Genomic DNA, 17,151 nt, shown 5'->3' with positions numbered 1-17,151 from the left:
GGAAATGTCCTGTAGTTAAAGACTGAAGTGTGAAGCGCTCCAAAGGCCGATTCACCCAAAATGTTCTCAAAGTTCTACACCTCCGATCTGTTTTCCAGCGGTGTGCTCAAAAATAGAACAAGAGTGGGAGATGTGAGTGATACACAGTGACAACCACAGCACAGTCGAGTCTGCAAAAATGAAATATTTTAATTGGCAGCTTTGAGTCATCTTTGCCATTATAACAAACCTAGAGCGATCAATGCTGAAGAACCTCCACAGGATTTCAGCACTCTTAAAACACTTTAAAACATGGGTGTTAGAAAAAGCCGTTAAGACACCAAATACACACAGCGAGAGAGAGAGAGTGATAAAACACTTCAGTATAGATTTACAGCATCAATCCGAGCACTTTCGAAGCCCGAGGTCGAGTTTTTCTTCTTCCCACATGCTGTGCAGGTACGGCTGGTTTGTACGGGTTTCTTCTCACTGAAGGGCATTCAAAAATGGAACAGGGAAGAAAAAAAAACCTCACTCCAAATAAAGAATTAGTCTGCGTCTTTAACCGTCAGACAGCGATCGTTCTTCGGATTGAAAAAGGAAAAATGCCTGAAGGTGCAGCGCTTGAGTCTCCAGACAGACGGGCAGAGTTCTAAACCACAGAAATATGGAGATCTGCCTTCAGAGTCCAGTGGAGTTTCTTTGAAGGCTACACATATAAGGAGATGAGTTCATCACTCCTTTTCCATCCCAGACTTTTCTACTCTTCATTACACAGCTCCCCTTTGAAAGCAGCTGATCAAGAACAAGAAAGATGGGCAGCAAATTAGCAAAGTGCCCCCCCCATTTTCTGATTTTATTTAAAAAGAATATTAACAGTATGTAAGATATTGATCAAGGGCGTTGCACCCTACATTGGCCCACCCATGACACCAGGCCTTATGACGTTCAGTTTAGCTCTGAGGTGACCGCTCTTTTCCTCTTCACCTGCTCGTCTGCCCCAGCATTCTCGCTGCTCTTATTGCTTCCGCTGGTTGTTTTGATACTCTTAGGTGTTGAATCACACGCGTAGTTTACGCACGATAATCGATGTTTGTCACATGCCGAAGGCCTCAATGCAGACGTCACGAGTGGCCGAGGCGCCGTTTCCCCACGACTGGCTGAAAACCGCAGTAATCTTCTTTGGCCCAATAGAGACAGCAGTCTGAAGAGCACCGCTCTGAGAGCACTACTACTGGATGCTCGGATCATAGAGCCTGCATACTTAAACATGATGTAATCACATTATTTCTCCAACTTGGATGCCTTTCAGGGCTGAAATTATTTCATCTGGGTGAAACTGACATTTAAATCAGATGGAGCAGCTCCACGCTGGGGCACACGCCGAAATCAGCCGCTCAGGTAACGCTGAAGCGTCGCTATCCTGGGAACATTAGAATAACAGGTTAAATCAGCCGCGGGCCAAACATTTCATCGTTACAGTGAGGCAGCTGGTGCATGTGGAGTAGCAACTGTTTGAAGATGCCCCCAGGTACTGCATAACAGAGTGTTTCCAGAGAGATTTGCAAAGTGAAGTGTGTTTAGGTCTGGACCAATAATACATGGCTGCCGGCAAAAAAAACGGGAATCAGATTGTTTATCTGAAGGAAAAGTCCTGGCAGCTGGAGACCAGCGCCGCCTCTCAACCCGTCACATCGGATCCTGAAACATAAATTTGAATTTTTGCTATATCTGCATCAGTTCTGCGGCTGTCTGTGCTTTCCACAGTCAGGGTTATGGAACCGGTCATTCACGCCGTCCACTGTCAGGCACACGACTTGCAAAGGCAAACTGTACATGTATTTACACGCAGACACACTCACGCACGCAGACGTACAAGTAGTCAGGATGTTTTTGGACGACGCAGACAGTATCTGGACAGGGTAACTTTGACTACGATCCCGGTACAGAGAGGCACTGTTACCTCACCCTGTACGCTTTTCAGGGTAAAACCCAGTTGCACTGATGAACCACAGGTCACCGGCGTCTGCACATCCTCAGAGCTGGTGGCATTTACTCCTGATGGAAAAGAAATTAATAAAAAAGAAAAAGAAAGACAAAACAGGCGATGCTGAAAATGCCACCCGCTACATTAAGGGCTCATATTACCATGGTGACCAGTAGTTCAACAGATCCCATCTCGAGCATTTGTCTGAATTAAGGCTTCCAGAAGCTCTTGTCGCTAACACAGCATGCTTCCTGGCAACACACATGCAGCACACTCACAAATGTCCTCTACTTCTATTGCACTTATAAGATTTAGAGTCAGCTCTCGTTAGCTGCAGGAGGCAAAGACAAAACTGGAAAAATTAGGGGAGAAATGAATTTATTGAAGCGACATGAGCTTAAGGAACCTACAACAGCTCACCGCCCCTCCCCCCAGTAAGTTCCAAGGCTTCGGTAATGGCTGTGGTCCACTGTCTGTCCATCTGCCCCACCAACTTATAAAACCAGTAAAAATAAAAGGAACAAAAGAATCACTTTTTATAGGCAGCAACATTGGTCTCAGTGTTATTATAATTCTGCTTTCAAAAAAGCATAAACACAAAGTTAAATGCAAATAAATTCATCCTAAAATGAGTCACATTTCATGACCAAAGCGTGTTCATAGCCAACTGTCTTTTTGTGTCCTTTTGAAGGAGAAAGCTTTATTACACCACGTCAGCACGTCTGTCCTTTGCTTCTTTCCCGTCAGTCTCTCGGCTACTCCGGTCTGTCTTGTGTTCATTCTGACAATCAGCTTCCGCATTCGAGTGTCCAGGAAGTAGACTGGTCCTTGATGCAATGATTAACGAGTTTACTGCTTTGTCGCGATCCATATTTGGACACGGAGAATGAAAAGAACATCGGGAAGGTGGGGGGGCGACATTACGTTGGGAAGTCTCTCCTCTTCTCAGTCAGTAGTGATGTTAGGAGGGAAAAGAGAAAATGGGTGTTAATGACAACTGAGCGAGCCTCAGTGATGAGAGCTGATGAAGCCAGGTCCCCTCTAACAGCCCGACTCTGCTCATCATTCATTTGGTTCTTTGATGCTGGCTCCACTGACTGTGTGTGTGTGTGTGTGTGTGTGTGTGTGTGTGTGTGTGTGGGGGTGTGTGTGTCTCACATTACATATGCATGTGTTTGTTCTCATTCTGCTGCTACCAGCGGTTGATAATCTGGTTCATGTAGTCCTCTGTGGGGAGCCTGTTGCCCACCTCCTCCGTTCGGCCTCCCTCGCCCCCCTCCTCGCGCTCCTCCCTCTCCACGTCCTCCAGCTTCGACGTCAAGCTCTGGCGGCTGTGCGAGGGCCACAGGTTTATGCCGAGGCCCTGGTGGCTCTGCTGCATGTGGTTCTTGATGCGCTGCTGCCTCCTCTCCTGCTGCCTGGTGTACTGGTAGCGCTGCTGGAACAGGTCTTTAGCATAGTCATAAAGCTCCATGTCTAGTTCATTCAGCTCTTCTATTCGCTGGATCTAAAGAGAAGAGAAGATATAGGATTACATAATTACAAACGATGCTATATTATGGGCTATTTAGTGCCAGGTGTGATGCTGAAACACGAGTTTTTCTCGCTGTCACTCAGTAAGGAATGAAGTTTTCTTGGAGCAACTTTTATCTTTGTTGGGAAATGTTGATCTGCGCGACATTTGTCCAAAAGCTTCTAATTCACCATCCACCAAACACGATTCACTACTTGGCAAAAAGCGCAGCAGGTAAACAAAAGCATGTTTGATGTCTGGCTGTGCGGCGCAGCTGGCTGCGCTGTCATCCACCGTGTGCGAACGCAACACGGGCGGGGGTGTGTGGGGGGGGGGGGTGGATTTGTTTAATTAAGAGAATCCCTTTGAAATCTGTGATGGAGTGCTGAGTTTTGATTTGTGGGCAATGAACGCAAGGAGAAATGAGCGTTGTTTGATCATCACACGGGACGGAGGCACAGAGCCAGAAATACAGGAGCCAAGAGTCTTTTAATGTAGAGATTCAATCCCAAAAGGTGTCCACGACTGCCGAAATAGAAAAAAGATCATCTGATATTTTATAAATAACTGAATGAAGTCACTTAATTGCTGAGAAGGGTTTGTTCTCGCTGTGTTTTTTGTGATAAACAGTCTACTTTTCCAGCACCTTTGCAGGTCATATTGTGATTTATTTTCTACCCTCAGGCTGTTTTTGATGCATTCAGTGTGTCTATGATGATTTGTTCTTGCTGGGAAAATTGAGCATAAAAACGCTCTCAGTTGACCAATCAAAGTATGAAAAAACCCGCGTGAAGCTGCTGCTTTTGTCAACCAACAGAATTTCACAGCAACAGAATGCTGTTGTGCCATCATTCCCCATTTTCCACATGATTTTAATTCTTTTTTTTTGAATCCCTGCATTTATTTCCTTCTGTTAAATAAATAAGCGCCAGTTGCCTTGTTTATTTGTCGAGTCGAGTTAAATCATCTTAGAAAACAGAAACTTTTAAGTAAAATATTCATTTATATATTATATTAGAGAAAAGTCTGGACGTTAGAACATCTATTAGATTAAAATTGCTAACGAACTGGATTAGTCAAAGGCGCTTCTACCAAAGGAATAAAATTAAATCAAAATAAACATCACAAGTATACAGCAAGCATCCATTAAACTGCAAACGGACTCGATACAGAAGTATGACGGCTTCTCCCCGTCAGAATGAGCAGAGGCACCAACCGTGGTGTTGTCCAGGTCGACGCCGGCCGCTCGGGTGCTGTTGTACTGCATGAAGGGCCTGATGAAGCGCAACCTGAATGTTCGTTCAAACAGGAACTGGGTTTTCCTCTGGTACTCCGTCAGGCCGAAGAAGGCCATGTCTCGCAGGTTCTTCTTGGCCGAGTCCAGGAGGAGCTGGGCCCTCTTCTTCTCTGGAACGGTGGACATGTTGTAGCAGCCCACGAGGCTCAGGTCCGCCAACATACGAACCTGCGGACAGCACCAACGGGAGTAAACGTTAAACCTGAGCTCTACAGTCTTTAAGCAAAACCAGTCTGGGCTTTAATTCACTGTTGTGACATTTATTACAGTTCACGTACTCCCATTCTAAACTAATTTGTGGCAATGCTGCTGAATTTAATCAATCATTTGTTAATTACTTGAGAGAAGAGCAGAAAATTATCCCATGGATTATAAATCAGGGAATAAATAGGCCTGCATTATTATTAATTCATCCGTCCCTCATACAGTTGTACAACCAATGTCAAAACAACTACTCACAGCACAAAGAAAGCATATTTACCTGCCTTTTATATCGTTGCCTTCATGGTGCTTTACATTAAATACCAGAGAATCTGGGTGAGCATTGTGCTTAAACAGGTTTTATCTGTAGCCTGCTCGTTAGCTGTTTGATATGAAACAATCCAGCAGGATTTAATTTGGTATCCTTCAATTACCATCCATCATCTGGTCCTCCTGTTATATCGTTTGAGAGGGGGGCCAAAATGTCTTTGGCAGCCCCCAAAAGCATCCATGGGAGGGATAAACCCTACATTTTAGAAAATGTGATTCAGAAAATGTTTAAATCACCAAACTGAGTAAAAGAAATCATCACAGAGCAGCCCTTTTTTTATGCTTTGAGACGATCTGATATAACAGCGAGCTGGCAGTAATGGCTGGTCCCTGAAGTCCTGCTGCGTGTCCAACGCTTGTGTCTCTAAAAACACACGACCAAAGTAACTCAGACGCTGGAGCCCTTGTTCTACAGTACCGGCACAGGGTCTGCATACTGATCTGGATCCACAGGCTCGTCTGCCTGCTTCTCTGCTGGCACACTGGAAGTGCTGCCCTCTTGTTATTGCGGCCTGAGTAATAACAAGTAAATACGCCCTTGGGCTCAGATGAGATAAGCTGCCCTGCACCTTTAGGTGAGAGACTGAGCCGGCACGGCAGAAGAAGCTGTGAATTTGTGGAGTTTGTGGCCTGTGGCTAAACTGATTCTTTACTCTGAATTGTGTCATTTTAGAGCCTAAAATACAATTGAAAAAAAGCACTTTTTCAAATGTCTCCTCAGGTTAAGAAAACAGTCCTGGATTGAGTCCTATAGGTGGTGTCAGTGTTTGAATGTGTTTGTTTCTGCTGTATTCTCTGACGCAGCATTGATCCAGTCACCAGATAAATGTCTTGATGCCACCAGCCTTGTTTTCTCCAGCAGGCCTGTATCAATGACACTGAATGTGCAGTCAGGTGCAGGTCATCTGGGCTGTACTGATCAATACCAGTATCAAAGCTGGAATAAGCAGTTCTTTAAAGTGTTTGCAGTAAAATAAATCGCCGAGAGCAACAATATAGGCTGAGGATTTCCTTCCTGACTGCACTTCCTTCAGTAACCATGAGACGACCCTGCAACACACGCAGGTTTCACTGCCTCGCGTTGTTGCTTCTGGCCAGCTGGTGCTGCGATGCTCTCTTCTGTACCTGTCTGTTGTTGGCCAGGTTGTAGGGACAGTCCATGAACTGCTGCAGGGTGCATCCCGACCAGTCGGAGCCCTCGTAGCAGGAGGGCAGCTCCTCGGGCGTCGGGGTTCGCCCGTCACACATGTGCAGGGAGGTCTTCCACGTCGCGCCGCGCTGCACGTGACGCCACTCGCTGAGGTATCGAGACACCGGGTCCCTCAGAAGGGTGATGTAGTAGAACTTCCTGTTTGATGGCAAAGAAGACGACAAATGGGAGACCGTTTAGTTGTCTTAAATACGTAATTACCCAGTCACCCAGGTGGTGGCAGTGTTCACAATACATTATCGCAGCACAGAACAGACAGAGGACATCATACTTGATATTTCATTATTTACATTCACTAGAACCAGGCCTGTGGCGCGTTTCTGCGAGTCTGCACAGCTGACAGGACACTTTTAAGGAGGAGGAGGAGGAGAAAGAGCAGGAGAAAAGTTGATTTGGAGAAGGGCGAGTGCTCGGGCGACGGCGGTGCAGCAGAAGGAAATTGCTGGCACAAGCACATCCCATCCCAGTCTGCAACACACATCTCCATCCAGAGGACTCCAAGAGATGACGCACAGCACATAGGAGAGCCAGGATTGTTTCTGTGCTGTGGAATGCACACAGCGCATAGTGGAATTCAATGCCTCTCTCTCTCTTTTTTTTGAGGGGGGGGGCACTCACATCAGAGATCAGAGTAGACACTTTCACACAGCTAATTACAGCAAACTAATCAATCACTGCAACCTCATTAGCTGCACACACATGCAAAGTGCAAGGTGTTGGGACAACAGCGGTGTGGATCTGTGTGCAGGAGACATGAGCCGCTGAGCGTCAACTGCTCGCAGATACACACTCTGCCCTCTCCTCCCAAGTTTGCGTCACATCAGAGGAATGTTTTCAGGGTGATATTTGTGTGCTGACAGGACTCCACAATGCTCAGCCGCATCCACACGAGCTGCCTCACACAGACTCTCTGCTCTCATCGCTCAATCGGCATCCAACTACAGAGCCTCCTCGGCTGGAGGGAGAGGGGCTGAAAAGCTTCACATGTGTCCAACTCAAACACAGACACCCAAGCACAAACACACCCACATAAACATACACACACACACACACACACACACACACACACGGTATATCAATAAAACGATGGTAAAACCCCTGAAATCCAGTAGCAGCAGGGCACTCCTGGAGCAGATAAATCTGGTACCAGCTGAGAGATGGTGCATCATAAACTCTAAATCCAGCGGCACCGGGGTGATCATGAACAATAAAACAAATCAAAACGGAAGACAAATTTTATCCCGGGGACCCCTTGCAAAAACACCCAAACCCGAATTTAGCAAACGCGTGGACAGCCCGGTGCCAGATGAAACAAAGCTGGTAGCAGCAGGGAGATTGTGGACAATGAAACAACTAAACCCTAAATCCAGGGGCAGCTGGGAGATCCCAGGCAATGAACCAAACAGACCCTCAATCAGTGGTTGAACCACTGCCATGTGATGAGTATCTAAATCCCATCGAGCTCAATCTAAAACCTTATCCACGATATAATCAAAAGCACAGGTGATAAGAGGCGCAGTCGAACTGGAGCCTGCAGGAGACCTGGGTACATTATGGAGATTCCTATGATGACATTATCAGGATGCCTAACACTCCCCTGAGTGCAGTGTGTATTTTGTGTGCAGGAGCCTGCAGTGTGTGCCTCTCCCTGTGAAACGACGCCTATTAAATCAGTGATGACATTTCCCCCCTTTTGGCTTCTTTTCCACTAAAGAAACACGAAACTGCTTGGCCCTGACAATACGGGCACGGGGAGGAAAAAGGGCAGAAAATGGAGGAAGAGAGAGGGAGGAAGATAGAGAGGACAGAGCGGAAGAGAATTTCAATTAGTTTTCTAATACTGTGAAAGCAGCGAAGGCCCCCAGCCCAAGTAATTAATCAAAGTTATGGCTCCCGTAATAATGAAGGCTCGGGCACATTACAGACAAAATAAATAACACGTGCATAAACGCTCTCCCCACCACACGCAGGCACATGTGTAGGAATGGAAGCAAACCCAAATAAATGATCCTAAATGGCATGCCTGCCCGTCACCAGGAACTGGTGCCGTGGAGACTCTCCCGCCTTGAAGCCTAATGATGTCTGGTCGTGTACTCGGATCCCCAGGTAACCGTGCACGTCCGTGCCTACCCACCCCCTCAGGAGGAGTCCTGCTACAAACACTTCCTGTCTCAGCAATGACAGAACTCGAGACGCTTGGATCATGTTAAAGTGACTGATGGGTCGAAGAAAGTACTTATGCGTCTACGTTTGCCGAGATCACTGCAGGATCTACATCCCTCTAACAGATATTAGCTTCACATCATGTGATCTGAAAAAGAAGAGAAGGGAGACTCCAACTGTCCCATTAATGAGCGCATATGGATTCATTTTTCACTAACTCATGTTAAAACTTGACGTAAAGCAAAAATATTGCCAGTAAACGTATAAAGAATAGACAAAAAACCAACATGCATTCAACAAAAAGGTGGAATGGTTTCATGTAGTGCTGATTAATTGGCTGCTTCTTCCAAAAGTGAAAACAGGATTTTGTTTTGAACCACAAACCGTAGTCAGCTCCTCATATAATTTTCAAGCAGCTGGAATAAAATTAAAAAAACACTCATAATTACAGTTCTGCGTTAGTTTGATGACAATATATGTAAGAGGACAAGTGCGATGAAGAAGCGCCACGACTGACAAATTATGAGTTTGAGCCCCAGGAAAGGCCGCAGTGACTGAATTATAGCAAATGTGAGTCAAAGTGAGTACGGTACATGGGAGCTGGTAGAGTGTTATCAAGAGGAAACACTCCGTGCCTGGGCCTGTTATTTTCCCTCCAAGCCTAGAGGAAATGAGCCCTTTGTTTCCTGTGGGTCACAAATCACTCCTTCTACATCCCTGACCTTCTCGTCTTAACATTTTTCCTCAGTTTAATTCTGTTTCTCTTGCTTGTCTTCTTTTAGCCTATCTGGCCCCCTCATCTCCCGCTGCTGCCTCCAGCTGATTACAGTGTAGTCGCTCTTCATGGGGTTCTTTACCATTTCAAACTGTAATCTTATGATTTATGTCCCCAGTGCACTGATGGAAAAGGTCAAAGTTGAGATTTATGGCTTACCTTTTAAGAATTTGTTCGCAATTTGATATTTTCTTCTTGGTTTAATGGCAGAGGAGAAACAAGAGTGCAGGTTCAAACCACCCTGATAAACACCGAGTGCAAAGTGCATGTGTGCCTGTTTTTATGGTCTGTTTATTAAGTCGCTGCCGCGAGCGTCACCTGCCATTATTCACTGGATTCCATTTTTATGGCGAGGTCTGGAACTGAGAGCCATTCTGCTCGTGAGAAGAGGTAGATGGTTAACAGACCTTTCATTTCCACTTTACTGGATCTAAAGCGCTGAGTAAACTCAAGTGTATTGACTTTATAGCCATTTATTTCATTTGACTGTCGCTTTGTATAAACATATTTCCAAAAATAACTGCAACATTAGCCATATAATTAATCTCTGATCTAATTAGATGACAAAGGAAGTGAAATTGTACATTTTATTTAACAATCACAGCACAGTATATTGGCTCAGTTATATCTCCAGCCTTGTATCAGTGCAATAACTGGACCTTATAGAAAAGAACAGTCAAGTAAGCTTAATTTAAACAATAACTTGAAAGTGCTTGCAGGAATATCAAAATAACAAAAGATTAAGATGAACTTTATTCAAAAAACTGTAAAACTGTAAAATATTAAAAAACTGAAGCAAGGGGGGAAAAAAACCCAATTACCTCTTGCGCCGTGCGGCTGTTAATCTAAAAATGCAAACTCATTACCAACTCTGATACCAACAGGAACGATGGAGAAAATAATTTTAAGGACTTCAGGTCAAACTGGTGAAATTTTGTCGTCAACACATAAACCTTATCTGTATATGTGCTGTTTAATCTTTTATAACTGAGCAGCAGGGACAGAAAAGTGTGAAAATGCTCATTTTAAATGCACTCTGTGCTGGAGCTTTTGATCTCATGCTGTACACATCTGACCTGACTTAAAGACTGCCAGGTGAAGATCGGCGACACAGAATACGTCTGTCATTGAACAGAGAAGCGCAGTATTTTCCTGAGATGACTTATGGATGTGTGAAGGTCTGAAAGCGTGAGCCTGTGGTGCTTTTACCTGCAGTCGTGTCAAGGCAAGTGTGACACAATGACAGACAAGAAATGGGACTAAAAAAGGGCTGCAGTGCATGTCAGAGAAAATAAGGTGAATTAGGTAACAAAATAAGCACTTTATGAATGGTCCTGTTTCAATCATGGCTTGATCTCTGGCGGGACCTGCTGATGGATGTGACTCCCCATTAAAAAGAAAAAAAGATCACAAATGTGCACTCAACTGCAATAATGAGCACAAAATGGCAAAAAAGCCAATAATTTGTACAGCCATTCAAGTCAGCAGGGCAACAGAGGGAGAGCAGCTGAGGCTGAAACACTTGTGGTGTTTCTGTGACCGTGCAGTTGATTTGCCTGAAATAATGGCCCCCTCTGAAGCAAACACATTAGTGTGCCCCCCCACCACAAAAAAAACAAAACCTGGGAAAAACAAATCAATAAACACAATTGGAATCAGATTCGGTTGAATCTATTCCAGAACGAGTCGCTTCCATAGTACATCTGTAGCTGAAGGCCTTGTGCTTCCACATTCTATCTTGGAATGTGTTGGCTGTAATAGTACCATATCGACCCTGTCAGGGTGTGTGTGTGTGTGTGTGTGTGTGTGTGTGTGTGTGTGTGTGTGTTTGCGTGTAAAAGAGAGAATGAGTGGGGGCATGAACCTGACTTTCAGCAGAGCTCCACTAATATGTTCACATTCTGTTGTATTCCACATCACTAACCACCTTCACCTCATCCCCTTCATCCCGGTTGTTCTTGGGCTGATAATCAGGCTGCAGGAAAGACAGGAAGAGAGCCTCAGTTTTGAAGCGTCTGCTGCTCCCTGGCCTCTCGCTTTTTTTTTGTTAGTCAATCAATAACCACCGAAGGGCTCGAACAGGCTCTGCTCTGCAGTTTGGACTATAAACCCAATAAGTGGGGAAAGAAACTGAGTAAAAGAGCAGGAGAGGAGGCAGCGACGACAGCGTCGGCAGGACGGGACGCAGAAGAGGCACTTTGGAGCGAAGCAGGAGGCTGTGGTTCAGTGTCTTTTGGAAAGGCTCTGTTTGCCCCTCGACCGTGCCAACAACTTATGGTTTTTCGGGAATATTTTCCATCACAACTGTCCACATTTACAACACGGGATTAACATTCTTAGACATTTGGGCGCAATTGGACACGCTGTGTGCTGTTGTGGTTCAGCCGCGGGTCTGGGACAAAGAGGCCGTGTCAGGTCCTCCAGGTGGAATTTAAATAATATATAATGTTTACAATGGCCGAGGGAAATAAATGTAGGTCTCACGGCCAGGGGTAGGACTTAATCAAAATGGAGGCAGGTAGAGGACAGTGTTTTAATGCTGATCTAATCAGACCCAGCTCACAATAATATCCCCTCTCTTCAGGGGAGGGTTTGTGCACATAAGGGTTCCTGTAGTCACGAAACAATTCTTTTAGCGCCTCTGTGCGTGCGAGGCTTTCTTTGCTATAAGCGTCAAGCTCATGAGGCAAGTTGCCGTGCAGACTGAAAGGGAAAAAGCCTGTGAAAAGTTAAAAAAAAAAAGAAAAAAAGAAAAGAAAAGGGGGCCACAAAATAAGTTACAGCTCACTGAACTTTAGCACAAACAGGCTGCAACCTTAGCGTGAGCAAGAGGAGGGGAATGCGTACAGTAGAGACGCACAGACCTGGAGCTACGCTACGGAACAGACAGAAACAAAGAGCAAGCTGAGGGAAGAGACAGAAGAGGGAATTCCCTGAGTGCAAAGCAATGTTCGGCTGGAATGTACAGCCGCCTGTTTGCTCATGTAACTTGACTGGCAACATACCAACGAGCTGTCGGACACAGATGGAGAGGGCCGGAGAGATGTGGGGGAAGGGGGGAGATGGATTCGCTGAGAAAGAGGGACAGATGAGTGGAAGACAAGATGAGCCGCACTAATCAGAGATCGTTTCTCATGTTTGCGCAATTTTGATTTATGCGCGACCGTGTGGATGTTGGCGTCGACTGCTGGGAGATGTACGTCTGTTTGGAAGAGATTTTTCAGAAAGAGCCGGTTGTGTTCCGAAAGGTTTTCCTGCCCCTGTTGGAGACGATGAAACTTTGTGGCAGCCTTCCTACTTTACCCATGTGATTAAGTGGTCTATCAGGTGTTGTGGCACAGGAACAGTATAGCCGCTGCCTTTTAACAGACTTTTCCTAAACCAAGCATGAAATCACAAGAACAAAAAATTAGAGGTGATTCAACAGGTTCATTTTCACTCAACCGCTGCAGCAACTTCCAGTATCAGTCGGGTATTTAATTAAAAATCCTGTTTTTGCCTGATATTTTATCCATGCAAAGAGAGAAACTACATCAACCAGTTCTAATCTGTGATATGATATTAACTTCCTTTATTTGATGTGACCCAATCCCCCACAAAAATCACTGTTTGTCTTGGCTGTAAAACAAATCCTGAAAAAATCTGAAAGTGATTCAATTCAAGTGATTGTCTGCTTTGAGTTTAAGCCAAGCCTCAAAGTAATGAGGCAAACATTTGATAATTCTGTACACATGAACCATGGCGTTGGAGACTGAAAGTCACTGCAGCAATTAAAATATACGCTAATCGAACCCACGCACACTGGCGCGTTCGCACACACGCACGGTAATGGGCTTTGGTGGAACTGAGACAAAGATCTACAACCATTTATGAGTAGATTAGTGAGAAAAAATTAGCGAAAAAAAGGCCTTTCCGGTAGTTGCGCAACTGTAGAGGAGATGAGAAGGAAGAGGAATGAAGGCGACGCTTTGAGTTGTTCTACGTTCCACACAAATCAACCTGATAACCTCCCCGGGAACGCGTTAGCATGCACACGTACACATTCCACTCCACCCTGCATCATAGTCATGTTCCCCCAGGTCAAGGCAATCGCACCGACAGATGGACATGCTGCTTTTACATTACTCCACCCAGTCCACCACACACACACACACACACACACACACACACACACACACACACACACACACACACACACACACACACACACACACACACACACACCTGCATGGAATGACACAATTCCTGCTGCAAGATGATGTCAGAATATTTTTTTTACACTAGGAGAGATGGAGTGAGGGAGGAAGAGAAAGTGCAGAAAGGGGGGAGAAGAGGAGGAGGAGACATAATGCTGACTTTGGGGGGCAATTAAAAGGCTGGGCAACGAGGGTAATGAGCAGACAGGTGGCCCCATTACACAAGCAGCCGCACACAATCATTAACACACTCGTGCACACAAAGCCTTCCCTCTGGCGGGGATTAGTGTGCACAAGGGTGTGCATGTGTATGTGACCCCCACTTCTCCCTTTAATCCATCGACACATATGAGACCTGAGGCAACAGGGCGTTTCTGTGTGTGCGTGTGTGTGTGCGTAACAGAAGTGAGAGTGTGAAATTGGGCCGATAAGGCAGTTAACGTTCAAACCCCCCAATCTCATCCGCCACCCCCAAAGAGAAACGCACATGCAGATTTACAAAGGATGTGGTTTCCAACCTGCCGTATCCAAGTACACCAACAGAGCAGTGATTGACGTAGCAAACACGTCAAGCACTCGTTGTCTGCGGCGCCTCTTTCACGCCCTGTGAGCGTGTGTTCTCACCTCCTGAGGAGAGATACCAGGGACTGTGCTTTAAACCTGTTTCTAACGGGAAAGAGTTGAATAGTTGGCATAATCCTCCGTTTGGGTTTTAACAGGGTTCATAGCAAATTATGAGTCTGAAAACACATCTCAGTTCGGCTACTTTGAATGTGAAAGATTCAGGAAACAGAAGCAAACGGTGTTTGCAGATGGAAAAAGCAACAAAGAAAAAAGTGGCTGTAATTACAGAAACGGGTGTCAACGAGGTGAGCACGTGTACAACTGCGACTCCCTGAGAGTCATCGGAGGATAACTCCGCTGTCTCAGTGTCCTCGACACGGGAAAAAATGAACAGAAACAAAGCAGAGGAGAAAAAAAATCCCATCAGTAGGTTGAAAAATCCTCAAGCTACAAAGGCACGAAGCATTGTGAGGATTATGTTATTATGTTCAGAAAGAGCCGGGGAGACTAAATAAATAAATAAATAAATGAAGGTAAAGTCGATAAGAGAGTGCAGATGGAAGAGGCAGTTAGCACGTCCCACTAACATTTGGGGAAAGGGTCTGAATATTTGTGGGATGGTCTTTGTCATTCAATGCTGAGGGACAGAGGGAGCCAAGGAGGTCAGGGAGGGAGTCTGCCAGGCCTGGAGACAGGCCCAAGGCTGGATTTCCACATTCCAGCCTGGGGACCGCAACTTGACCCAAGCGTAAAGGGTGAGGGACAACTGCTTCCTTAAGAAAGGAGAGAAAAGGGTAAAGACAGAGGAGGGGCGTGCGTATTGGTGAAATGCATGTGTGTGTGCGCGTGTATGGGTCCTCCTAGCCCAATTAAGGCTGACTGCATGTCAGAGGGTTGTGCCAAACATGCCCCACCTGTTTAGAGCTGGCCAAGGGGCTAATGAGCACAGCCTGGAAGCAGAATAGTATGAGAGCGGAATGGGGGAAAAGGGCGGAAAAGAATTCCAAGGAAATGAAGAATGAGTGCGAGATTCCCCCAGTTTCCGTACCGGCGCCCTTTTCCTCATTATGCAGCCACAAATTGGAGATACCGTCGGTGGGATGTCACAGCTAAAACTAGGCTTTATCATTTGCGGTAGAGTCAGGACGCATGTTGGGAGGAATGAACTCACACATCCTTTCAAAAACAAGCAGAAAATGAATAACAGGCCTGGGTAAATGGGTGGAGCAGCCGGAAAACAGGAAGAAGAGGCCATAATGAAATAATAACAAGCAAACATTGTGCAAGAGGTCTGGAGACAGGGCACCTCTGTTGAGCGGGTGAGAGCGAGGGAGAGACACTGGGAACGTAAAGAAGCATGAGTGAAAGAAGCTCATTGTCAGGCAGAGCCACCGAGACTCAAAGGTCCGCCACTGCTTCCAACGATCTGTATCCAATCACTTTCCGTCCATTCTTCCTCATTTTTTAGCATCGTACAGCTCATGCACGCTTCTAGAAACACAACCCGAACCATGTAAAAACGTTCTAAATAGCATCTTCGCGTCTCTCCCGGTAACATCTCATTCACTGCTTCAAAGTGTTGGTAGGACTGACTGGGGATGTTGTGTCTTTTCAGCACCGTGACTATGGAAACACTCCTGGATCGGGTCCAGGAAAAAGACCACATAACCTCCAGTAAACCTGCAATATATTTAGACTTAGCACACGTTGGACTCTCATACACTTAAGAAAACCACCAGGAAGGTTTTTCAGGTGTGGTACGAAGGGTTTGCATCAATGTGCCACATCATATCCCCAAATATCAAAATTATGATTATGGGATTCCAAACAAAGTAATAGTTAATCATGCAGGTGACGAGTGTGAAGTTTGCAACTGTTTCAATCTTTCACGCTACATCACACACACACACACACACACACACACACACACACACACACACACACACACACACACACACACACACACACACACACAACGGGCAGCTGCTAACCCTGAGATTAAGGCCAGTGTGACAGACGTGATTTCGGGCTACATCTGTGACGGAGAGAAAGGGAGCAGAACAAACAAATGCAGAGCGGCACACAGCTAACAAACACACAGCGAATTGTCACTAGCAGCGGAGAGGAAAAAACAAAGAGGTGGAGGCAAAAAATGAGAAGAGCTGTGCACCATCTGTTGGGTTTACACTGAATGCACATTCAGAGATTCTAAAGGCCATTTATTCCACAAAAGCCACCTGAGAGGGTACAGAGCACCTAGAAAAGCTGTTCTATTAACAACCGTTCAATAAAAATAATTATATATACATACAGACACAAAAGGAGAAACAAGAGGTTGGCAAAGTCTCCAATGAGAAGAAAGAGGTAAAAGAAAGCGAGATCCCGTGTTTGCTGCGAGCAGGCTTTTAGTGAGAGGAACCTGGCCTTCGGTCACAGATTAAATTGAATTGTATCTCCATTTATCCAGTGGCTAACTGCTCCGCTCCGCCCGCGTTCTCCTCTGCCCTCGGCTCCGTCTTCCCTCCTCTCCCGTCATGCCTGCTCTCCTGTCCCGTCCTCCTTAAACCATTAGGACTGACACCGGAGATAATCGCAGAGCCCCCTCAGTCCGCCGCCACAAAACTTTTAACCTGCTTTTTAAGAAAGGCAGGGCGAAAGCGGAGAGGGGAAGAGACAGACGAGCGACTGGATAAAGGAAAGAGTGGAGAGTGGAGAGGGGCTTCTCTGAGCGAGCTGCTTATTGATATGACAGTTTGATTTTCTAGGCCCTGGTGTGAAGCGGCTTAAGAGGGCATCCCTCTATTATAAGACCGGTGACATCTAGCCTTTCATGCTTTTCAGACCCCACGCTATATATAAGCCTGTGTGATTTTAAGCTGGTGTGCTTCTAAGTACATATGTTTTTTTTTTTGCTGTGGGAATGTCGGTTCAGGGCG

The 17,151-nt window shown here is 45.7% G+C and overlaps 1 protein-coding gene across 2 annotated transcripts in view; it reads right to left on the bottom strand.

Moving 5' to 3' along the window:
- Window positions 1–164: 164 nt before the first annotated feature.
- Window positions 165–17,151, bottom strand: part of hs6st1a (heparan sulfate 6-O-sulfotransferase 1a) — a 38,127-nt gene continuing 21,140 nt past the window's right edge. The window contains exons 2-5 of one of the 2 annotated variants that reach the window (XM_011618891.2): window positions 6,433–6,655; window positions 4,696–4,944; window positions 3,216–3,473; window positions 165–2,907 (exon numbers count right to left, since the gene is read on the bottom strand). In XM_011618891.2, coding sequence (XP_011617193.1) covers window positions 2,887–2,907; window positions 3,216–3,473; window positions 4,696–4,944; window positions 6,433–6,655 — 751 coding nt within the window. In that variant the 3' untranslated portion in view covers window positions 165–2,886. Of the gene's footprint in view, window positions 3,474–4,695; window positions 4,945–6,432; window positions 6,656–17,151 lie in introns of both variants that reach the window. The other variant, XM_011618888.2, reaches the window with a different exon arrangement.

Source organism: Takifugu rubripes, chromosome 2 (assembly GCF_901000725.2).
Source record: "Takifugu rubripes chromosome 2, fTakRub1.2, whole genome shotgun sequence".
Taxonomy (NCBI): domain Eukaryota; kingdom Metazoa; phylum Chordata; class Actinopteri; order Tetraodontiformes; family Tetraodontidae; genus Takifugu; species Takifugu rubripes.
This window is presented reverse-complemented; position numbering and strand designations above follow the sequence as displayed.